The 26836-nt window shown below is 35.8% G+C and overlaps 1 protein-coding gene across 1 annotated transcript in view; it reads left to right on the top strand.

Moving 5' to 3' along the window:
- Positions 1–3739: 3739 nt before the first annotated feature.
- The window catches only part of Spase12 (Signal peptidase complex subunit Spase12), a 39963-nt gene continuing 16866 nt past the window's right edge, over positions 3740–26836 (top strand). Inside the window, exons 1-3 of the mRNA XM_090402296.1 lie at positions 3740–3905; positions 11303–11362; positions 25051–25137. Of these exons, the coding sequence (XP_090258422.1) occupies positions 3870–3905; positions 11303–11362; positions 25051–25137 (183 nt within the window). The 5' untranslated portion in view covers positions 3740–3869. The remainder of the gene's footprint in view (positions 3906–11302; positions 11363–25050; positions 25138–26836) is intronic.

Here is a 26836-nt window from a genome sequence, read left to right as displayed (position 1 = left end):
TTATTTTGTACTCCTGAAGACTCTGTGACAGAAACAAAATATTAAAAACAATAAAATTGCAGTTTAGTGCATTCCTTGTTCTGTTTTCATTCTATTAAATGTACAATATGAGTTATTTTCAGCGCAACACACGATTTAGTAGAAAAGAGTCTCCTAATGTGATCTCCAACAAACCACTTTTTCTCTGATCAAAATAAAATGATAGCACTTCACAACAGCTGCTAACAATTTGGGCTTACAGAAGGCAGCTGGACTTCACCTTTATTCGTCACCATTCGTTATGTTCAATCATTGCAACTGATATTTAAGACTTGAGCTCAATGTTACAGTAGAAAACTGTCACCATCTCTTGTTCCTAAACTGTGTTGTTGTTGTTTAAATAATGTGCGCCAAGACTGTACTTATGCACAGGCACACAAGGTTCTAGCTGGGGCCCCGAAAAATTAGAGCCAATTTAAAGGTCTCACACAATGAGCGAGGGTTTCTGAAGCACTCCAGCACCTCGGGACGCCCACCTCATGAAAAGTGTAAGTAAAGCCCTGTGTGCGTCCAGTAATAAGTTTCCTGAGTTGCAGAGGTACAACGTTGAGTATATGGCATGGAATAAAATACTACTGTCTTGTCTAGAAAAATTATTTCTTGATGACAACTGAAATACCACCAATAATGATCTTTCTTCTGGCAGGCTAATATTAAGAAACCTGAAATGTTGTCCGTTTGCCTAAAAATCATTGGAAAAAAAGGAACTCAACTACTGAAAAACTGAAAATTTTCAATGTATGGAGAACAGATTGCCTCTAATTTCAAAAATGTAAAGGCTCCTCCCTATTTCTTGCAATAAAAATGGAGAGCATGAAATGTGGGCAATCTCTCATAACCCCATTATCTTCTTGCTCTGAGAATATGAAACTATTTGCAAACGAATTTTTCCAACAATACCTTTAATTTCGGATATGTACCACAAAACAACCACGAAAATCACATGCAACAGTTTTTATCTTTTTATACAATGTTAAGAAAGTGGTTTTTAAAACGTGTTCTACCTTCTTTAATAGTAATTTTATTACACTGTGATTTATACATAATCAAAAAAGTCACTTTCTCGATTACTAGAAAATTTCTATTAATTTTATATTAAAATATTAAAATGCATCTTAAGTTCAATTCTTCTTGGCGACTGGAGGACTTAAGGTTCTAAGGTTCTAAGACTTTCTTTGAAAAGTCTTTCTTCTAAGTCTTTTCATGAACGGTTCCCGAGGTAGTCGAACTCTGGCACGGATAAGCGAGTTTTTTGGTCCCATAAACTCAAGAAAATTGACCGCAGAACCCACATTATTTCAGACTAACATATCCTGTTAGGGCTAGTTATCAAGAGATGGCAGCACTAGTTTGCCAGTCTCTTCATCGGTTGCCACTTATAATTAGTGATAGTCATGGGCCAGCTATCTCTGATTGGCTACATGTGGAGTTTGAACTGCCCACTCAGTCTCCAAAAGCAAGATAGCGTTTCAAGGCCTCACCTACTCCCTATAAAGGAATAAGAGGAGTTAGCTGATTTTTTTACTTATAAGAAACAAATATATTGGAATTCTAAGGATAGAAACATATTTACTTCTAACTATAAAATAACATATGCTACAGTAAAATAAATTTTATTATGCATCATAAGACATCATCAGTGTAATTATCGAACAACAAATAATAATAATCAGCTAATGCCTTTTATTCTTTTATAATGAGTAGGTGAGACCTTTTAACCCTGTCTAACTTTTGAACACACACGACAGTAAAATCTTTATTTTAGTGAATCAGAGATAACTGTCCCATTATTATCACTAATTATACCGATGAAAAGACGGGCAATCAGGTGCTGCTATCTTTTGATACCTAATCCCTAACAGGATATGGGTTCTACGGACGATTTTCTTGAGTTTACAGGACGAGAACCGATGGGATAAAAAGCACACTTGTCCATGCCAGAGGCTGACTAACTCGGGAACCGGTGGAAGATAAGCTTAGAAGAAGATCCTCCAGTCGGCGACAAGCCTTGAACATAAGATTATCTTCGGGCAGCTTAGCATCGAGGATGGAAGTGTCACTTCCACTGGCTACACAGACCTATTAGACAACAATAGGAATTGAATTAAAAACAGTAGTGAACATACTTAATTGGAATCCCTCTAATATATAGTCATCTGTTCATGAATTAAAATAAAATTATAAAATTTATTTTATGCCATACATGTTATTCTGTAGTTATAGATATGTCACAGTTTCTTTATGTGGTACAACTTCCCTTCTGTCATATTCATGAGTTTTCCCTAATTGTGAAACAAATACTGAATTCATAGTTATAGTAATTGTGATTTCTGAAAATGTCCTTCTGATTATCACAGAATACTTATATTAAGAAGTAACCACGATACAGATATATATTAATTCCAAACATAGAAGTGATTTAAAGTTTAATATACAGGTAAAATTGTGTAGCTCAGTGGAAGTGGCGCTTGGTCGCTCGAATTTTGACTTAAGTTCAAGTCTAGTCACCGAACTGGAGAACTTTTTCTAAGCCTTTCTTCGACCGGTTCCCGAGTTAGTCGATCTCTGGCACAGGCAATTGGGTTTTCCTCCTGGAAACTCAAGAAAATCGACCATAGTACCCACATTATTTCAGACAGTGACATATCTTGTTAGGGTTAGGTACCAAGAAATGGCAGCACTTGTTTGCCAGCCTCTTCATCGGTGGCTGCTATAATTAGTGATAGACATGGGCCAGCTATCTCTGATTGGCTACTGGTGGAGATTGAACTGCCTACTCAGTCTCCAAATGCTAGTTAGGGTATAAAGGCCTCGCCTACTCCCTATAAGGGAATAAAAGGGGTTAACTGATTTTTTTTTATATAGAGGTAATGTGGATGGAAGAATATAATGGGAATGTGGAAACGTTTCCAAACTTGGAAACGTTTGGAATAAGAAGGCAGGTTTTTCCAAAGGATGGGAGTAGAAGGAATGAATAAATAGAAAAAGGTATTCTTTGAGTTTGTAGTTGAACTCTGAAGGAATGGTTTCAGGGCCTATGACATGATCTGTAACAAGTCATATAACACGATATCGGAAAAGTTTGAATGAGGACGTGCACTGCAAATAACAAAGCTGGGAAGAGCTATATGGAGCAGAGCAGATGTGGTTTTACAAGAGTACTAGACTGGGTGAGTGGGGGTTGCAAGTTGAGTTATATTTTGGAAGTGGAAATGGAATACAGAGTATACAGCTGGTGAGAATGTCTGAGAGAAGGTGGGGATATAAAGGATGGGAGTAGGGTTTTTTTGCATGGAGAGTAGCCTGTGATTATTATTATTATTATTATTATTATTATTATTATTATATGATCCTCCATGGAATTCGGGGATTCATATCGAGAAGCGATTCCGTCTCCAAATAATGACCAATTCTATATCAAAAATAAATAAATAAAATAAAAATCAGTTAATGCCCTTATAAAGGACTAGGCGACACCTTTTAATCCTATCTGGCTTTTGGAGACTGAGTGGGCCCAATTCTATCTCTGTTATGATATTCTATTCTAATCCTAATCCGAAATTATAATCCATATTTTACCTAGATTATTAATTCCTCTAGCGTGAATTACGCTTGGAAGTGGATGTTAATTTAAATGAAAATCTTTATGTCAATAGTATGCCACACTGGACTCCTACCGGCATAATAGCATATTAGAATTGCGTATCGCTTGAGTGTTACGTGGTGTTAGTTTTTGTGTTTCATGTTTAATTGAATTTCCATTAACTCTAAGACTCTTGGGATAAAATATTTGAATTGTAGGTGATAAAGTAAATCTATAAAGAAATATAATGTTCGATAAAGTGAGGCGTTTGCCAACGCATATGGTACGACTATATATTTATTTATATATTTTTTGTTTGTTGGTTTTATACATCTGTCACCGTGGCATTGCCGTAAGATACTATTATCATATACGGAGACATCGCTCGAAGCTATACTATTTCACTTAGTTAAAGTATTATTCTCACTGGTATTATTATTTTTATTATTATTTGACACCTCCAGGGAGTCCAAAGACTCATCGGTTAATTAACTGGTTATATGGAAAGACTTTTAATGGGATTATATTGATCAAGTGCATATAATAAACAACTAAGTTATACCAACTAGTTTCACCAACTAAGTCTGTTGGCATCTTCAGGGTACATAACTGATGTAACACTAAAAAGTAAAAAACTGTTACAAACTATAATCAAACGATTCCTATTATTATTATTATTCGTGACACCTCCAAGGAGGTCCGAAGACTCAATTAAACAAATTAAACAAAATATTAAACAAAGAACAGAGCGCGTACAATACATTCATAGAACGTGGATGATATCACTTGTTGTTATTTAGGAACGTTCTATAGTTGGCACTATAATTCAGTTCTGGCGAGTTGGAGGATCTGATAAAGGTCTTCCAGATCACGGGCAAGATTAGTCCTTGGTTTCTGTTAAGGTTTTGAATACAGCGGGCAACTGTTGTGGCCTCCTTAAAAATTCGGGAGCGGAAGTCCTCCATGTAAGGAATTGTGCTTCTATCCCACTCTATGGTATGGTTCGTTCTTGAAAACTGAAAAGCTAACCCCGATTTTTCTTCTCTGTTATTATTGACGTCACCTATGTGTTCTTTTTGCCTAATTTCAAGGCTCCTTGAAGTTTGGCCGATGTAATTCAAGCCGCACGAGCAGAGTATGTTATAAACTCCAGCATATTTGAAGAAAGGATGGCTATCTTTTGGAGATCTTAAGAATTGTCTAATCGTTTCTGTGAATTTAAAGGCCACTCTTATTTTATGTGGTCTAAGGAGTCTAGCAATCTTATTGGAAACTGTACCTAAGTATGGAATGACGTACATCATCTTGTTGTCTTTGTTGGGGTTCAGAGAAAAGTATCTTGTGGACGAGTCTTCGAGGAAATCCGTTCATGGTAAGGTTGGTGGATATCAGGGATAGTTCTTCCGAGAGAGGCACAGTTCTTCAACATGTGTACAATACTAAGTTTCTGAGAAATGTGGTGTGAGGAAGTGAAATGTAAATAACGTCCTGTATTGGTAGGTTTGCGGTAAACTGAGAGGTTGATACCACCATTCGGAAGCTTCTTAATTAAAGTTTCCAGAAATGATAATTGGTTATCTTCTTCAAGTTCTAGAGTGAATTTGATTGTGTGGCGTAGAGACTAGATGTTGAGTCAAGAGTTTATTTCAGTAGCTGATTTTTCATTGTGGTTCTCTGACGTAAACCACAGTGGCCTTGTTTAACTGGGCAACACTCCAGTCACCATGCAATCTCATCATGCATCATATCTATTTGTTGTTTAAGCCAATAAAGAGTACAATTTGATCAGCTAAGTCCCAAGTTGCCATCCCATACTCATTCATTAAGTACCCAGTGAATACTTTCTAATTGGATGCACCATGTGAAGGTGAGGATTGGAAATTAGGTCAGAAGCTCCAGTCAGTTCTCTGCATTATTTAAAAGTGATATGGCAGTCTTCTGTCAGTTATTTGGCTTTGACTCTTTAGTGACTCCTGTTGTTACTTGAAGTGCCAGAAATATGGTCCTGCTCAGACTGCCAGTCATAGCTGTTTTTACTGCTGTCCCTACCTATTTGGCATTAAAAGCATGAAAAACAATTACAAGTGCAAAATGTCTGAGTGCACTAATTATGAGGGAGAAAATCCAGCATACTCCCAAACTTACCACTATCCAAGTGGAAAGATGTTCAAAAGATCAAGGCAGAACATCCTATACAACTTCATCAAGTTAGTGAAAAATCCGCTTACACTGAGATGGTCATAAAAGTATCTAAGGGCATGTGTCCCACTGTCTTACTCTACTTTCTGTCAAAGCGACTGAAAGAAAAAAAATTAATGACCTCACTCTTGAAAACACCAAAAATGATTCCATTATGTGAGAATACTTGAATCACAAAAAATGATGAAACCAGTATTTCTGACTCAAGGAATGGTCCCATAACTACAATTAGAACAAAGTGGATATCTCTGTGTTATGGATGAATCAAAAACTATTAAAATATTCATTATCCTGGATGGAGTTTAATATGTCTGTCTTGGATATTTTTCCTGAGAAGGAATAATGTTGACCAAGAATTGTAGGACATATTAAAAAAATCTCATCCATTATGGTATTTTGTAATATTTTTTCTACACACAGTGAGCAGAAGAATCTATAACACATTGGTGCCATTTGTTGAGTTTAGGTGAGGATTGGGAATGAAGAAATCTGTTGATATTTTTTTTCAAGAGATGGAGGTTGTAAATGTTGGAGAACCTCTTGAGGAAGACGATTATCTGCCACCAATCAGCTGCTCTATATTTTTAACAAAATTTTTCGTGTGCATGAATGTCTGGCTGCCTGGCAAAGGGCAATTATTATTGCATTTTCAAATCTAGGCAAGAATCCAGAAACTTAGCACCAAATTACAGTAATTGTCCATTTTTTTCCCCACAAGATCTTGGAACAATTATTCTTTTTTTTTTTTTCCTTTTTTTTTTTAATGCTTTCTGGAGAGTAAACATCTCTTTTCCAAGACGCACACAGTTTGGCTTTCAGAAAGCATCATTCAACATCAGCTCTTGTTAGATTGGAAACATTCCATTAGAGATGCTTCTCTCAAAAATGAGCACCTGGTATCAGTTTTTTTTTTTTTTTTTTTTTTATGGAAAAAGCATCTGGCACAGTTTTGATGTTTAGTACTTGAAAGACCCTGTACAACTGCAACTTTGGTCTTAGAGGAAATCTCCCCCCCCCCCTTTTTTTTTTTTGTAAATCAAATTTTCTCTTTAACTGAATCTTCCAAATCCATGCAAGAACTATTATCTCCCGATCCTTTCTTCAAGAGGATCACACTATTTGCAGTCAGCATTATCTTGATAACACTTCCTCCAACTGAATGCAATGCCTTCTTTGAGATTAAGTTTACCAACGTTTGTCATTTTTGCAGTATGAAGATCACAGGAAGACTGCAGCAAGCCATTGACCATCTCTCCTCCTAGGGCAGTGATGGCGAACCTATGACACGTGTGTCAGCACTGACACACTTGAGGGTTTCAGGTGACACACCTTGGACGTTGAAAGATATTGGTATTCTGATGAAAAAACTGCGATAAATCGTGTAAGATCGCTCTCAGTTAAGGCGATTTAGAAAGTAACAATTTTAAGTATTTCCCAAGAGTGAAAATTTTTTTTGATGAAACCAGTCCCAAAAATCGTGAACAACATATCAGTCAATCTATCGAAGTTCTAAAGTCAATAACTGAGCAGTTTTCTTCTAGATTTGAGCAATTCGAATGTTGGAACAAACAATCCAATTCATAAAGTATCTTGATGAAACCGAATTCATGGATCTTAAATTAGATGGCTTTGAGTGGTTGGATTTAAAAGATCTAGAAATGTAACTAGCTGACTTCCAATGTAATCCTGTCTGGAAAAGAAAGTTTATTGCTCTTAGAAATGAATTAGAACTTGAGCAGGAACGTCTGCATGATACCGCGTGTAAAAATTCAGACTGTTAAATTCTAAGTGTGTGGAATAGCCTTCCCGAAAACTTTCATGCTCTTAAAATCTTTGCTAAAGCTCTTCTAACAATTTTCTCTTCTACGTACTCTTGTGAAACTATTTTCTACCTTAAATAATATCAAATCGAAAGGGAGAAATAGATTGAGCGCTGCCAGTGTAGCATTTTTCTACCAGTACTCAGCAACAGAAAAGTCATTAAATGTAATGTAAGTTTGTAATTTCACTTTATTAAACTAATTGTATAATATGAATTCATAGATTTTATATCAATGTCCTATTAACCACCTTACCGGCCATTATGGATCAAATACACATCCTCATACGCTTCGTATCCATCATATATTTCAATGTAATATCAATGGTATTACAATTTTAATATGCACTTCGCATCCATGGTAACTTGGACGTATATATACATCCTGGCCGGTAGCCTGGTTAAATAAATAGCCTAATATGATATGTATAAGCAGTGGTGAGCTATAAGGGGCTCATGAGGGCCCTTTGTTAAATTTTTCTCAAATTTATGAACCCCTTGTTGTTCTTGTTTAATAATCTTGTAGAACTAGAAAATATCACCGCGGAATTATAGTAGCATGTATATATACATGCTACTATAATTGCTACTTTAAATTCATATGGATTTTCTGATAACTATTTAAAAATCATCTCATTGCATTTTGTTCTGATGGAGCTAATGTAATGTTAGGAAACAAATCAGGTATTGCAATCAAACTTCTACAAAAATTTCCCAACATTGTGATTTGGCATTGCGTAGCTCATTGTTTACAATTAGCATTAGACGATTCTATAAAAAAACATTAAAGAAATAAATCATTTTGAAATATTCATGGATAACTTATATATGCTTTTTATCATCAATCACCAAAAAATCAATGAGAATTAAATACGTTTGCGAAAGACCTTGCTATCGAAATTTTAAAGATCGGCCATGTGTTTGGACCACGATGGGCACCTTGCAGTTTACGAACGGCTCTTGCTTTGTGGAGAAATTACCAAGCTTTATGCAAGCATTTTGCACCGAACAATAAATATAAGGGCTTTTTAAACCGACTTCTCAATTTGGAATTTTTAAAAGATCTAGCATTAATGATTGATATCCTACAGGAATTATCATATCTGTCAGAAGCTCTAGCTCTACAAAGTGGCAATATAAGTATTATAAGGGCTAAGTTAGCCCCTCCCTTTTTTGCTCGACGATGCGAGCCCTTTGTTAAAATTTCCATAGCTCACCACTGTGTATAAGTCACCATCTATGATTACGTAGTTCAATTTATAATGCATGTATGCAAGTGTCACATCAACAACGTCAATATTTAAAAAAAAAAAAAAAAGATGTTTGACACACCTGGGTAAAAAGGTTTGCCATCACTGTCCTGGGTGCTTGCCAGTAGGTTTTTTTTTTTCAGAACAAAAGAGTGTGTGCACTTCTGCAGCAGATGTATTCTTCACCCTGACTCATAGCTATGACTAGTACAAATAATCTCAGGTTGCAACAAACACAAGGTCTTCAGGACTCATATTTTGTATATATACAGTATTAAAAAAAAAAAAGGAAAAAAAAAAGCAACATTCTCATTCCATATGTCATTTGCAAGATAAATGCTGGACAGCAGTGAATGTCCTTCACACCTTGTCTTGTGCCTCTTAAGGTGCAGACGACTGATTTTTATTTGTGTATCTGTTTAGAACCTATCTGTTCAAGACTAGACTATGGGTTCCCTGTCTGTACTCCTGTATGACACGTTACACTTTTTTTTTATTAAACTTGTCAAGAAATTATATTCTTGTTCAATCCTTTGGTAGTTGGATCATATCCACCATGATATCAGAACTGCAGTGGGAGCATTCTGAACATCACCTGTGTGTAGTTTTTATACTAAAGCAAATGAATTATATTTGTCATTTTAATGCTAGCAGCTGTGTTTATAAGCAATTAAAATCCTTGCCATGTTATCCCATTGACAAGCATTTTCTATCTGTGTTAGGGAAACTTGTATATCAATGACAGACTGTTATATACCCCTTTAGGATTGCACATAAAAGAATTATGAGCTCTGGGTATTACTATACACAATACTGCATGAATGCCATTCACTGTGCTACAACTGTGTCTATCTGCATTACTTTATGCATCGTCTCTTTTGCGGGTTAGTTAAATTCTGCCTCCTCTTCTCTCTCCCCCTTTGTTTATTGGTAGCTCTTTCAAACACAAAGCAGAATGCTTTGATTTTTTTTACGCTTTGAAATGGACAGCTATCTCAAAATCACTGGTGTTATTGGAATCTACTTTCTTTCCAGAGCATAATATCAAATGAGATCCCACTTGAATTCAACTGTACTGCTTACTGCATGCCATAGAGCTTTCTTTACGTTATATAAAGATGAAACACACTGTCAAAGGTGCATTATATTTACACCGATTCACTGAATTCTCTACTGGCACTAAGAGGCTTGGTATATCAATCAGTTCCTGTTTACTCTTGGATCCAACATTCTTGGATCTGTTTTATCAGTTTAGGAGGCTTCATTTGGACATTTACCATGTTGCATCCCAAACCACATTAGAATTAAAAGAAATAAGGCTGCAAGTACTGCAGCATAGTCAGCTTATCCCTTATGATACTAGCTGTCTGTTCTTTTCACCACTTACAGGCATATCATAAAAACAAAAGGTAATATCTCAGAAGCAAACATGGTATATCCTGATGGAATCAGGATATACCAGTGTTACCTCCCAACCCACATTGGAATTAAGGGAAATGTTACTATGGCATAGCTTGTCCCTTATGATGCTGCCATCTGTCTTTTCCTTCGTCAATTATGGGCAGATCATAAAACAAAAGCTATCTCAGTGGCAAACATTGCAGAATAGAGACACCACCAATAAACTATACCACATAAAGCTTATAATTGAATTACAAGAGCTCTGTTTGGGCAGGATTCTGAGAGGAGAGAGAGAGAAAAAAAAAAGTTGTTTTTGCTCAGTTTTGCATAGGTCACATTCATCTTTGCATACTCCTTCCTGTTAAGAGGTGATGACATGCCTGCATCAGGCATGTTATCAGTTTTAGCATTTTTGTTAATATACCTGAGCCTTATATTTACCTTATGTTTTTACATTTTTCCAAGAAATTTATTTATATAACTGATTGTTATAATGGACATTCACCTTAGTCATATCAATTTTACCTTATGTATACTCCTATATGTTTAATCATTAATGCATTTCAACCTTTGACATGCATTAATTATTGCATTAAGTATATTATTGGTCTTAAAAAATCAAAACAAAAACAGTTGATTTGCCAGTTTTGTAGGATTGAAAATAAAAACACTACCACGTCTGTATGAGTTCTATAAAGTTCTTTGTATCCCAGATACGATTCACACTCAGGTCTTTCCAGGTCAAAATTTGATATAATGTAGAATTTAGTCAAAATTGGTTGATAAATGTTTGCTGTATTTTTGAGGTACAGTACCCTGCATGATGGTACCTACTATATATAGCCCTAGATTTAAACTTTCTGCATGATGGGTATCACCATGATGTCCCATTTTATTCTTATTTATATCTTTTTATATTCATATCTTTTATTCTTGTGCTTTTTTTTTTTTTTGTTTTATATGCAATAGATAATGGACATTGTTTTAATGTAGGTATTTATTTTATTTCAGGATTTTGATGGTCAGCGCAAAGCTGAAAGAGTATTTCAAACAGTGATCTTACTTTTTGCAGTCAGTATTAATTTTTTATATTCTTTTTATTAAATTAGAACTAAATGAAAGTACTGACATTAATCAATCTGAAAGTGGGGCTTTCTATTTTCTGTGATTTGCAGAATTATGTCAATAATTCTGCAGTTGAATATTCAACTATAAATTACAATTTCTCTTTTATTTGTATACTAAAAATACAGTTATTGATTATAATTAGTAAATTGGAATAGCTTTGAAATAATATGTAGTTCTGGAACAACTTATTCTTTGGGATGGGAGGGGGGAATAATTTGCCTTAGAAGTAACACTTTACATCAAATATAAACAATGCAGTACTTGTATTAGTCATACTTGGACTAATTTTCATAATTAAAAAAAATCAGTTCAATTCAAATATTTTGTTCTTATTTGGATTAGCCCCTTTGATATTCTGTTAGTACTGCACGAGCCTTAGGCCTGGTGCTGATTTAAGTTCATCTTCAGGTTTAATGGAATGAGAACAGCATGAAATAATTAAACACAGGTTTAATAGTTCCAGTGTATTGTAATAACACATAGACATACACAAAGTGGAAGATGGTAGACTAGAAGCCTCAAGTGCTAAGAGGAGCACCCTGTATAGGTGCTGGTGGTCAGCCTTGGCTGTTATGTGTGAGGTTTAAGAATTGTTGTTATGTTCCATCGAGTCGTTTTTGACTCCTGATGATCCTATGAACATACATTTTCTCCATTCAGATCTGTCCCTGACCATGTCTTTCAGAATTTCCAAGTGCACTCTGGTTGCTTCTTTAACTCCATCCACCCATGTAATTCTTGGTCTTCCTCTTCTCCTGCTTCCATCAACTGTAGCAAGCATCATCATCTTCTCCCGACTGTCATTTGCTCGCATAATATGTCCAAAGTATGACAATTTTTGCTTGATGATCATAGCTTCGAGGGAGCAATCTGGCTCTATTCTGTCTATCACTGATTTATTGGTTTGCTTTGCAGTCCATGGTATTCTTAGTAAGCATCTCCAAACCCATAATTCAAATGCATCTACCTTCTTTCACTCTTTCTCAGGGTCCAATTTTCACATCCATACAGTACCACAGGGAATACCATTACTTTCACGATTCTGATTTTTGTTGCGAGGCTAATATCTTTATCTTTAAAGATCTTGCTTAAATTTGTCATTGCTTTCTTTCCAAGTAATAAGAATTACTGTTTCCCAAATCTTCACACAACCATATTTTATTAAATTTAGTTGATTTTTTTTTTACATTTCCTGTTGCTAATTCCAAAAAAGGATTTTTAAATTTTTATTTACTGTAGTGAAGCGTAGTAGTATCTGGCTAAGATACATTGATATCTGTTGCCCATGTGGTTCAGGCACATTACTCTTTCTGCTTCCAATTCACACTCTGTATTTTTAAGACACTAGTCACACAGTGATGGCTGATATTTCTGTGGTTTAGCAAATTTTCATTGGTCTTCTGGTATAGAGCCTACATGTTAGTATTGAGAACTTCTGCTAAACCACTGAAACATTAGACGTCATGTAAAAGCTTACAGTGAGTCTCTGTCTGAGGCAGCCTTTCTCAATTTTTTTTTTAGCATGGAGGAACCCTTGAAATAATTTTTTCATTTCCAGGGAACCCCTAGATAAAAATAATTATGATACATCATATCATATGACATGTATATGTTATATGATGTGTGTGTGTGTGTGTGTGTAGATAGTATGATCTGATGATTTATGTTATTCATATGATGTTTTTAGGGATTTATTTTTATTCAGTTACAATCCCACTTGAGAAACCCTTGTCTAAAGCACAAAAAAGCTAGAAAAGTTACGCATCAAACAAAATCTTATGTGTAATTATTATTTCTATTTTTTTATCAATTAATACAATACCTGTGCTCCTGATGATGTAATTCTGATTACTTCTTTTAATCATCAGAATTACAATGTACTCTAATCACACATCTTTCCAACAGCTCTTTCTTTCTCAGTTTACAGAAATCTTACCAAAAAAGGGTAGATAGATTTGCAGACTTTCCCATCTCTCTCTCTCTCTCTCTCTCTCTCTCACACACACACATCAACAATTGTATCATAAAAAACATTTTTATAAGAGCCAGCCTGTGTTCCAATCAGGCTTCCCTCACTACTACTGAACTCTCTTTTATTTCCTGTACCTTCATATCCAATGGCTGTTGTGCCAAAAAAGTAACAAATAATTATTCCTCCCATCACTTTATATCCTTTCAATGTAATGCTATTACTATTCCCTGTATCAGGGACACCTCAAAAAAAAAATAGAACTTTAAAGAAATATAATCTCTGCACACTTTTAAATCTTGTGTGAAGCTGATTGTCTTCATCCACTCTGAGGATCATCTCGTTTCCTTTTCTGATCTAAGTGTATACATGATCCCTTGTTACAACTTGTATTGTGGACAGACTGCAAGATCTGCCAACATCCACCTTGAACACAAATTTAACTGATTCTACAACTGTGGTTAGTTAGATCTACTTCACCATGCTTTGGGCATCTTGCACTGAATCTGAATAAATATGGCTGTGTGAAACTTCTCAAGATTTGGAGAATGGTAATTCTTAAACCTCCCACTGAGAAGCTGAGGCTAAGTACAAAGACCTGTAGCGGGTATCCTTCTTAGGACTTTAGGCTTCCATTTATTCTTTGTGATTTTTATATTGTATCCCAGATGATGTTGGTGATGGAGAAATATTGGAACTGTTAAAACTGGAGATAAACCAATTCATAGACCTATTAACATCATTTTAATTAGGTATTAATTCTGGGAAGATTCCCATGTTACTCCTCTAAGTAAAGATTATTTTTATGGCTATTTAGTCTATTTTTGTTTAGGAATAATGTCATTGGCTTTTTACTCAAATTTTAGGGCATTACTGATGTTTTATATAGACAGATATATGAAGAATACATAGAAGGAATAATTTGGACATACCTTTTTAGGATGTAGCTGGTTGTCTTCTTATTCTGCAGTATCCTGGCATATGGTAATATACTTTCATCTGCTGTTAAAGGAAGGAAGTATGATTGAAAGGAAGGGGGTTGGAAATGTGGAGGTTGAGAGATATGGGAGAATTATTGGTGAGGCAAGGTGTATGTGAACTTTTTGAAAAACCTGGCGTTTTTCAAAAAGTTCACATACACCTTGCCTCACCAATAATTCTCCCATATCTCTCAACCTCCACATTTCCAACCCCCTTCCTTTCAATCATACTTCCTTCCTTTAACAGCAGATGAATGTAAGGTATGTCCAAATTATTCCTTCTATGTATTCTTTATATATCTGTCTATATAAAACATCAGTAATGCCCTAAAATTTGAGTAAAAAGCCTATGACATTATAAAAAGGGGCACTCCTAAACAAAAATTGGCTAAATAGACATAAAAATAATAATCATTTTAATCATTTTGAATGATATTCATATTGTTAAATGAAGAAGTTTTCTGTCAGTTTTTTATATAGCTTAAATGAATTTTCAAGCACTGAGGATGAAATTAAATGTTAGTTTAATACTGTGAATATTTTATCTTTGCCACAGAGACATCATGAAAGGCACAATATAATATGACAGACAGCATGCACAGAGGTAGCACAAAGGAGTGTAACTAGTTAGACTTATAACCTTAATTCCTAGGAAGGCTACATCCTGTGATTGCTTGTTTGTTGGGTGCCTATGTTGTATGACAGGAAGGCCTTAAAATTAGATCTTAGGATACTTTATACATCCATATTTATTTAGGTTACTAAGTTTTGTAGATCTCAAAAAGGCATATGACAAGATGCCCAGAGAAAAGCTTTTCAAAACATACAATTATATATGGGGTAAATTATACATAGCAATACATAGTCTATATTTAAGTTTTAAGTCAGCGGTTAGAATTGAAGAAAATACAGGAAGATGGTTTGAGGTAAAATCAGGGGTAAGAAAATGGTGCACGTTATCTCCACTCTTATTCATCATCTATATGGATCATGTTATGAAAGAAAGTGGTATCAGGCCAGAGATTAGATTTGGAGATATCAAACTTAGCTCTTTGCTTTATGCAAATGATGTTGTACTCCTAAACACATCTAGTGCAAGCCTCTAGGATTCTCTAACTAAATTGAATAATAGCTGTAACAAATTTGGCTTGAAAATCAGCAATAAAAAGACAAACAAATGAAAATAGGTAGGAATATAGGAAACTTCAGCCACATTCTGAATGGAGATCCTATAGAACAAGCAAACTATTTCAGCAATTTAGGCACAGTTTTTAGTGAAGATGGCAAAGTAAATCAAATAGACAACAGAATAAGCAAAGCTGGTATGGTTGGTAGCCAGCTGAATAAATTTATATGAAATAAGAGAGAGTTAGCCAAAACATCAAACTAACAGTATACAAGACAGCATTTAAATCAGAAAGATTGGTTAGAAATAAAGCTCTTAGACCACAGATACAAGAGTTCTTGAGAAAAATTAGGGAAGTGAACAGATGGCATCAACAGCAGAATTAAAAATTACGATATTAGAAAGGAACTTGGCATGGCTAGCATTCAAGAATGTATAAGCAGAGCTAATCTAAGGTGGTATGATCACTTAAATAGAATAGTAAAGGTTAGCAAAACAGGTGTTTGATGCCGAGATGGTAGGAAAGAGACTCAGAGGATGACCAGGATCTAGATGGATTGATACAGTCAGAAGTGCTAACAAGTAATAGACTTTGGAGGAATATTGTAGATAGGAGATTAATAATAATTTAGACTTAATCATGTAGTGCCATCATAGTAACCTGAACACACCTTGTGGGTACATATCAGGAAATTGATGATGACTCCGATTTGGCTTTTTGCACAATACTCATTATTTTTCTGGCCTGCGCTTTATATATTTCATAACTCCTCTCACTCTTATTCTCATGATATTCTTTCCATATCATCTTTTCGTGGATCTCTTGCTTAATAAGGTTGCACATCCATTTCACTCCCAACCTATTTATTCTTCAATCACTAGGGATACATTCAGATACTACCTCATTTAAGCACTTTTCCAAAGATTTCCATGCATTGCTAACATTTTTCCAATTCAGTAATGATACTGTGGCACCAAAGATAGTATTCTCCAAAAATTAGTAGCCATGATCTTTTGTCCATACTATCAGTCTATCAAACTATCTGCCTGTTCAAAGATATAAATAGCGAGAGGTTGTTTATATCTTTGGATATAAACTAGAGATTGGTTTGCCACTAGTCAAAGCACAAGACAAGGGGACTCAACATCAATCATGTTCATCACACATCTGGAAAGAACATTAGATAAAATTAAAGAAAGGGGGAGGCATTTCAATAAGTGGCATGAAAATAAACTACCTCTGCTTTGCAGATGACATCATCTTGATTGAAGAAGACTCAGCAAGACTGAAATGGATGCTGCAAACACTATATGCAGAAGGAAAAAGATATGGACTAAATGTCAATTTTGAAAATACTAAAGAAACGATATTTGGACAATAGGAGTTACTGAACAAAGTTACCATAGAACGATTTCATCTACAAAATGTGGAACACTTCACATATCTTGGATGCCACATATGCATGAATAGCCAGAGCAACTGATTATTTTTAAAACTCGTGTTTTTAATTCCCATTATAATAATCATTTTTACCTTGCTCAAAATTAGGTGATCATTTTCTTTTTCAAACCCCTCAGTTTGAATTTCAAACCAGTACCATCACTGGGTGGTCCCCTCGGCCAGGTTCATTCGGATAGTGGGTGTTGCAGTGTCTCATCCCCATGATCTGGGATCCAGGGTAGGCCTGTCATTGCTTGCTAGTTAGTGGGTGTTCATGTGTGTGCCCTCTCCCACCATGGTGGGTGGGGGGGGAGGGCTCTCTGAACCAAAAGCTCTCTCTCTCTCTGGCTCTGAATCAAAAACTCCTTTAGCACGAATTCTTCATCCTCAAGCATTTTAGGGACTCTAACAAATTCCCAACCAAGTACTGATACTGTAGATATAGCATTTGGTAACAGAAGTAAGAAACAAAATATATTTGAAACTAGTATAAATGTACCAGTGTTTTTGATCATTCATGCAAAGGGTGAAAACCCAATAGGGAAAATGTCACCTTTATTCAAAAGGGTTTAGAAGGATTGGCAGGACCTCCCAAAACTATTAAAAAATTACGTTCTGGTGATATCCTTGTGGAAACATTGTTTCAATAACATTCCAAGAAATTATTGGAAGCAATATCAATAGGTGGAATACCAATCACAGTAACACCTTATAAAACACTCAATTCCTGTAGAGAAGTGATATCAGAATAGGATCTCCTTGATGTTCCTGATGAGGAGATATGTTCAGAGCTGAAAGATCAGGGAGTGATGGTGTGATGAGCATCCTGATACGTAGGGATGGTCACCCGGTTCCAACCAAGAACATCATCCTTATTTTTGTTGCCCCCAAGCTTCTAACATCTGTAAAAGCAGGGTATTTAAGCTGTCCTGTTAGAGTGTATATCCCTAATCTACTAAAATGCTTTAAATGTCAGAAATATGGTCATGGCTCTACCACCTATGCCTGATGGTAGTTAAGAGCATGATAACAAATCTTGCTCTGCAAAATAAGATAAATGTGTCAACTGTTAGGGAGATCATTCAGCTTACATTTGTGCATGTCAGAAGTGGAAAGATGAAAAAGAAATACAAAATATGAAAATAGAGCAAAACATATCAGGATGCAAAAAGAAAGCTAGCCACCATCACACTTGCTCTGAGATCCTCTTATGCTGAAAAGGTAACAATTAAGAAAATGTCAACAGCAACTCAAATTCATATGTCTATTCCACTATCTGATAATTTCGTCATACCTGAATTTTATGATTGCAAGTGCTTCTATGTTGAGTGCATCCATCACATGACCTATGTTCTTACTCCAGAGACAACTCCAAAAATGGTTCTTCGATGAGAATCCACTTGCCAAAAAAATTATGGCAAAGATATCACTTAAGAGATAATCCACCAGACATCCCCATAGATAAAATGGATACTTTGGTATCCACTGAAAGTAAATGAAACTTGCCAGCTGACTCTAACACACAGACATATTGAATGTTCTACCAAAGAAAGAGATGAACACTGTGCTGTCCATACTTCCCAAAAACAATTGATAAATATAAACCTGACAAAGGTGAGTCCTCAACCTCCTGAAGACCAGACAAGTCTATAAAGCCAAAACAATAGGAAAATTTTTAGAATGGAACTGTCGTGGTTTCACCAGAATATTGTTGATATCAAAATTTTGTTGCAGAAACACAACCCTTTTTGTTTCTATCTACAGGAAACATACTTAAGACTCAATGAGGACCCTACCTTTAGGAATTTCACCATTGTATGCAAGTACAGAACTGGAGGTTGTCCTGCTCATGGAGGAGTAGCTACCTAGTGGGCAGTCATACTCGTTTCCATCATGTCCAACTTAATACTGCTCTGGAAGCAGTAGCTATTTACCACCAAGTGCTGAGTTAAATGAAATTGATATTGATAACACAGATAGACAAGGTTGAATCATTGAAAGAATCCTTGACAATAATGACCTCTCCCTTTTGAATAATACTCAGTACTTTCTTCCATATGCCTATCTGCTTATATTCTGCAATTGATCTTGCAATCTGCTCCTCTTCCATTCTTCTACTGCTCACATGGGGTTTAAAGAGAACATATATGGAAGCAGTCACTTTTCCTGTTTTTTGCACATTGTCTTCACAGGAAAACCATGTTCACCTACACTGATGCCCATATGGAAAATGGACCAGGCTGATTGGAACACTTTTTCTCAACTTACAAAATTGAATGCTGATCCCATCAGTCAAACACCTATGAGTGAAGCAGTAAAGTATATGAAGTACATTGTCCAGGCAGCAACAGCCTCCATCCCGAGAACATTATCTTGATTTCCACTCTATCCAAAGCCTTGGTGGAATCCAGAATGCCAGACAGCCAAAAAAAGTTGGGGTATGTTCCGTTGATACTCCACCACATCATACTTAATAGCTATTAAACGTGCTCGGGCCAAAGCACGTCAAAGTCAAAAACAATCATGGATCCAATTTACCTCATCAATTAATGAAATGACAGTGCAAAAATTGTATGGGATAAAATCCAGGAAAAGAAAGGTAGATATAGAACACACTGTTTGTCTACCTTAGACTGCAATGGAAGTGTTATCGCTGATCCCAAAGCTATTGCTGACACTTTGGGAGAACATTTTACCAGAATCTCAGCAACAGCTTCATATCCTCCTGAAATTTTAATACTGAAAGAGCAGCAAGAGAAGCAAAGGCTAAATTTTTCTACCAATGAATGGGCTTGAGCCATACAATCAGCCATTTGTTAAGGAGGAACTAAAAAGAGCTCTTTTTTTTTTTAGGCTTTTTTTTTTGGGTGCAGTTGGGCCTGGTGGCATCCATTATGAAAGGATAAAACATCTACCATCATCTTCTATGGATCTTCTTCTTCTCTTAATATACAATAGAATACTTGCAGAGAAATAGCTTCTGAATTCTTGGCATAAGTGTTATCATTGCTATCCCAAAACCAGGAAATGATCCAACAAAAGCAAATAATTATTGACCTGTTGCTCTGATCAGTTGTCTTTGTAAGATATTAGAGAAAATGGTTAATGCCAGACTTCTCTGGTATTTAGAAAGCAACAATCTTCTCTCCAATACAAAATGTGGCTTCCATCGACATCGTTCAACTTTAGACCATTTAGTTCATTTAGAAACTTGTATAAGTTTCTAAATGAACTAAATGCCTGGGGAAGGAGTGTCCCAGGTTCGATTCCCGTTGTAGACGTGAGGAATTTGAGGATCTTCCTCAGGCATAGCCAAGTTAGCCGGTCTTGGGCGCGGTCAGTAGGGTTTTTTCCGCCAGTTTATCTGGCGTTTTTCATCCCGCAAACAGGCAAACCGGCCCCGTGAACTTACGCCTCTACAGTCAAAAATATATTCCCCTCCCAGCGGCAGACCAGGCGACGGGTCGGTTGGGAGTAGTACTAACAAGAAGTCGCATCTAAAAGTAACACGCGGACCCTGCATGGGAAGCGGGAATAACGCGTAGAAGAAGAAGAAGAAACTTGTATAAGAGATGCATCTCTGAAGCAAGAACATCTGGTTTCACTTTTTTTTGACATGGTGAAAGCTTATGACACAGCTTGGAGATATGGCATATTAAGACCTGTGTAGCCTGGGTCTCAGAGGACACCTTCCTGTATTTATTAAGAACTTTCTATCCGGGCGATCTTTCCAAGTCAAAGTGGGAAGTATGATATCTCGACATCAAGAACAGGGTGTTACCTTAGGCTCTGTCTTAAGTGTGACACTTTTAGCTATCAATGTTAACTCATTCAGTGATTGAGTTATCTCAATCACTGAATAGCTTCCTCCCGCTGTAGACAATGCTCTATATGTTGATGACTTTACAATTTACTGTCACTCTTGTAACATGTGGGTAATTGAAAAACAACTTCAGCAAGCAAGATTGTTTCTCTGTGAGCTCTTAGTAATGGGTTCTACAGAAAAAAGTGTCTGCATACACTTCTGTCAAAAATGTACTCTTCAGATCTTGAATTAAGAATGGGACAAACTATTATTCCAGTAACTGCATAACCGAAGTTCTCGGGACTTATCTCTGACAGAAAACTTAATTCCTTGCACACATTCATCAACTAAGAGAAAAATGCAAGAGAGCATTGAATCTCCTTCTCACTCTGTCCTCTACTGAGTGGGGGATTCTAATTGATTTTCATTGCTTCATCTTTATCGTGCACTTATACGCTCAAAGCTGGATTATGGATCTCAACTTTATGGTTCTGCAAGGCAGAATAACCAGCAGTTGTTGCATCCCATTCGTCATTAGGGTATATGGATAGCTACTGGTGCCTTTTGCACATCACTCACTCACTCAGTCTTTATGTTGAAGCAAATGAACCGGCTCTATCACTTAGATGGAAACATTTGTCTCTTAATTATGTCCTAAAGATAAAGTCTCTCCCAGATTATCCTATATGGACTAGTCTGTTTTCTTTGTGTTGTGAAACTCAATATCACACACGTCATTGCCATATGTCCTTTTGGTATGTGTGTTAAAGAGACTATGTAAGCTGTTAGCATGTATGTTGACAACATTGCCTACACCAAACATAACAGCATCCCTCCATGGCAGGTTGAAATGTTGACAAAATGAAATGTTGCATCCTGCAACATTTCATTTTGTCAGCTACAAAAGTTTCATACTCCATCATCCATCTACCTGCAGTTGTTTAATGCACACAGAGCAGCCCACACTCTGATTTCTAGCCCATCTATACTGATGGCTCAAGAACTGAATACCCATGTTGGCTGTTTTTCTGACATTATTATCTCTAGCCAGATCCCACCTGAATGCAGTAATTATACAGCAGAGTTGTCTGCCATTCAGCTAGCACTTGTGCATATAAAACAAAACCGCTACCAAAAGTGTATAATTTATACAGACTCATTGAGCTCTTTACAGGCTATCTTCTCTCATATTATTACACCCTGATACCTTAAGAATGTAGAATTCCAAGCTATCATGGTGTAACATGAAGAGCAAATAAAATAAAATCCCTGTATAAAAGCTAATAGATGAATTATTTAAAAGAGAGAAAAATATTCTTGCATCCAAGTAAAATATATGTCAAAAAAAGTGTTTGTTGAACTAAATAATAAAAGAAAGAATATATTAGTGTTGTGATATGATATAAAAAAAAAAATTTTTAGCTAAGTAAGACAGAAAAGGATTAGTCATAAGAAATTGTATGTGAGAGGCTAGAGATTAAAATATTAAGTAAATTCATAGAAAAATTTTGGAAGGGGGATTAAATTAGAGGCTAGCAAAAGAAAAACAACAGACTATCACTCAGGGTCAATTCCCGGATTTAGACGTCATCACAGGCTCGCCGACCAAAGGATGTTTGCAGAAAAACGCCACCCTAATTGGTCGGTGAAGTCGAATCAAGTAAGGGGCGGAGAAAAGAAATTAAAGTGGGTGCCGTTAGGAGTCAAAGGTATAAAAGGGTTAGAACCCCCCCCCCCCCCCAACGAGGCTTTTTCCCGGATAGTTTCTTCACAAACTCCTTCGTATAGGTTTCACGTGGTTTTCCTGAGTGGCGGGATTGGAGTTATCTCCGTCATCACAACAAGGAAACAATAGTGAGCGGGATTTCAATTCCGTATTTCCTATGGTAAAAAACGAGGAATGCCATTTAGCTAAGGAAAGAAGGTATTATCTATGTGCTTCATCGTCCAGTGACAACTACGAGAAAGGGAAATCTGTAAAGAAGTCGGTGTCCACGTGGTGAGTTTCACAGCCATTGTATAGATGATTCTAAAAGTGTCCTTAATTCAAGTACGAAAGGTTAAGATTGCGTAAGCACAGTTTATTGCCAAAAGAACTTAGGAGTGACAGATTATAGGAGAGATCATACCAGGATAGTACAATCGGATAAAGGTAGAGGCCAATATAGAAAACTCGAGAGAAAAAGGTACTGTAAAAATCTCATGTTAATTGAAAATCGTCTGTAATTGTTATCATTATTCTATTACTGAACTGTTGAAGAGACTAGGGAAAGTTATACTAGGACTTTAGTGCATGACTGATTATAATGAAAGTATGCTTGTTAATATTAATATTATATAAGTAATTATGTGTCCTGAAAAATCATGCATGTGTATTGTAACATATAGGAAAGTTTAAATGTCAAAGTTATGTGTTAGTACAGTGAAAGGATAATTTAATCTACATAGTTTTAAATAGTTAAATAGAATGAGTTGATCACATGTCCAGGTGCTACAGCATATAGCGTATTCAGAATAATATAGGGTTAACTGATGTGTTAATTAGATCTAGGATTATACATATGATTGTATATGTTGAATTTGTTGTGGCGGTATGATCGCAATACCCATAAAGGATCATAGCCAAAAACTTGTGATTAGCTAATGTTCTTTTGTAAATGTTTCTTAGTATTGAATTGAATTATATTAGAAATTGAATTGTACCATGCTAATGAGTTTAATAAACCTTTGTTCATTGATAAAACAGTTGTCTGAAATTGCTGCCCAATGCACCACTTGAAAAACGTACGAACCTAATCACGCGGGAAATTAATGTGTTAAAAGATGAGATAAAGTGTCACGACTGCAATATTATTTCACATTCAGACATATTTTAGTGATTTCTCCTTGTTTTTGTATTTAATATCTCAAACTAAATGTCCCAAAAGGTGCAGTATAATATAAATATTAGGGACACTAAGGGGAGAAATAACTTAAATATTTGTATTTTGGGGTGATATCTCGTACATAGATAAAAGTTGAACATAGATAAGCATAATTTCACTAGATAGGATAATAATTATAAATTGGGACACAACACTATGTATAATCCATATCTAGTGCTGTATGAGGTGTTACACCTGTTGTACAAAATGAAAAACTCTTAATTTCGATGTTCAGTTGTGCTGGATTCCCAGCCACTTTGGAATTAAGGGAAATGAAACTGCAGATGCAGCTGCTAGATCAGCTCATACTTTCTCCACGTACTGTGTAACAGTACCATATACAGACTACACGGTTTACAAGATCAAAGTTAATTACTCAATGGCAGGAAGCATTGACAAACAAGTTTTATGACATTAAGCCTAAAATTAAGCAATAGCATAGAAAGAGAAGAGAGGAAATTGTTCTTGTTAGGCTCTGAATAGGTCACAGTCATCTTACAATTCTTATTTACTGAGGGCTAATTACCCTCCCATGTGTAAAAAAAAAAAAAAAAAAAAAAAAAAAAAAAAAAAAAAAAAAAAAAAAAAAGCAATAAGTCTCACTATTTGTCGTATTCTGGTGGAGTGCACTTTACACAAGAGAGGAATCAAATTTTCACCTGTCTAGCCAAGCCATATACATTACGGCAAATGTTATCAGACTTAGACACTAAAGGAAAAGACTCAGAAAGATTGCATGATGATTTTAACTTTCTACAAAGAATTAATTTGTGCCAACACATTTGAATCTCTTTTTGTTGTATGTGGATACTGCTGTGGCCTTTGACCTTGTGTATTGGTGTAACCTTGCTATAATTTTGTTTATCTGTAGATGCTGCATTGCTAAACTTAATTTTTGTGCATGCATATTGTTTACTAATTTCTATTTGATTATTTGTGTACTGCTGCAGCCTTAGCTGTAATTTTATTTATATGTATATATTGCATTGCTTTTGGATTGGTTTTTGTACATGCATATCTTTTTCAAATTCCCTGCATACTCATATTGTGAACTAGTCTGAAGATATTGCTATCAACAATAACATAATCATTGAGACTTATTTTCTTTGTGAGAATTTAAGCATATCTTTATGTTGGAACCTTTTACACTTTACAGTGAAATATTAGTAATGACTAGTCTATGTATGGAACATAATTCTAGCAGGTATTATTATTATTAGCTCTGCCATTTTCTTCAACATGTTCTATAACATTAAGCTTAAATCAATTCCCTCTCTGAGAAATGAACTACAATTCTACAGATATTTGATTTATATTAATATATTAGCATATTATTTTAAAGTAAGGTGTACTGCTGGAATTTCAAATTTCAGATTTTATTTTTAGGCTCTTGGCTTGGTTTGGGGCTACTTTTATCAGCAGTTTTCACATACTGTATATATTCTAGGAGCTGGATTTGGTCTTTCATGTTTAGTAAGTAAATTATTCTCATATGTTTATAATAGTGTTTCTTGGTATAAACAACACAAGAACAAAATAAATACATAATTTATCAAGTTACTAATGTTTTGCTTTCTTTCTCTCTCTCTCTCTGTGTAATATATATTTCAAATCAGCATCTTCAGAGTGCAAATTACAATTGTGATAAGACATACAGTACTCGTTGTTGCAGAAACTATACAAAGAACTAGTGTCCTAACAGTGCTGTAGAGATCAGATAAAGATGAGCCTGCAACATGTTGGTTGGAGAGTGTCTAATAGCAAAAATCAGACAACAAAATAAATTACATGTTTATTTTGGCTGAGTGGTTAGTGTATCCACTCTCCAACCAACAGGTTACGGATTCGAATCCCACTGTGGGCATAGATGTTTATGATTATCTTTAAGTGGGAGATGACTTTCATCACCCAGTGTGAGGCCACCCCTATTATTGGAGGCCTGAAGTGGCTTGAAAAAGTTCCATGTTTTGTTTCTAGAGCAGGGTTTCTGGATTATGTATAAAATAAAATAAATGAAAATGCAAAAAATGAAAAAAAAATCCTCCACAACCTAGACTACAAGTGGTGAAGTGAAGAGTCCAATCACAGCAAGCTTTACACCATTCTACCCAACACTGGTGTTGTCTTTGCTAATGTTAGACTTCAGTGCAGCTGCATGGCCATGAAAACCCATATTCTTCAGCTCCTGATGAACAGTTGTGGTTTGGGCATTGCTTGTAGAAGCATTTCGGAACTTGGTAGCAACTGTTTCAATCAAGGGTGCAAGTTTTTTGCATCACACACACTTCTGCGCCCAGTAGTCCTGCTCTGTGATTTTGTGATAAGATAGGATTGTGGCCTTCCAGATCATGATTCTTCTGTTGTTGCTCCTAGGCATTTTCACTTCACAATATCATCACTTACAATTGATTGAGGTAGCTGCCGCAGGGCAGAAATTTCCAGAATTTAGTATGGCCATTTTACTGTTAATGTTTGTCTCTAAAGATTGCGAGATCATGTGCTTCCTTTTATGTGTGTATGAGCTATGACTGTGATGTTTGTAGCTATATGCACTACTTCGAGGTATCCAGATATTTTTGATCAGATGGTGTATATAAAAGGAGTGACTTTCAGAATACAGCAATATGTTCTGTGGTTTGCAGTTGAACTATTAAGGGGATGGTGCTGCATCTGATTTAGCAGATATAGAAGAGAGCAGAAAATTATCAGCTGAGAAATCTCTCATCCAGAGGTTTGGGTGCTATCAAAGTAAGACTCGGTGGGGGGGGGTCTTACTTCTGGTAAGATAGGATTGAATATTACTGGTATTGAAATTAACAAGATTATCAGAGCCCCATTAAAGAATGCTTTAGAGATCAGAATTTAAAGCTATAAAAGTGGATCTGGGAGCTTTGTTGATTTGTGTGTTTCAAGGTTTGTCAAAAGAGAAAGAGGAGTGTGATCTCTCATCATCAGAACTGCAATCAACTGGAGATCATCGATATGCAGTAGATGAAAGCACAGAACCTTGAGTAACCCAAGCATTAGTGACAAAGTATGTGGATAAAAATTCATACACCTTCATATGTAATGTGCATATTTGCAGAAATCAGAAGTCAGATAGCATGATTTGGAGCTTATTTAATGAGCCCTTAGTGACAAAGTATGTGGATAAAAATTCATACACCTTCAT

Source organism: Typopeltis vanoorti, chromosome 13 (assembly GCF_054136105.1).
Source record: "Typopeltis vanoorti isolate ZY-2024b chromosome 13, IOZ_Tvanoo_1.0, whole genome shotgun sequence".
NCBI classification, from domain to species: domain Eukaryota; kingdom Metazoa; phylum Arthropoda; class Arachnida; order Uropygi; family Thelyphonidae; genus Typopeltis; species Typopeltis vanoorti.
This window is presented reverse-complemented; position numbering and strand designations above follow the sequence as displayed.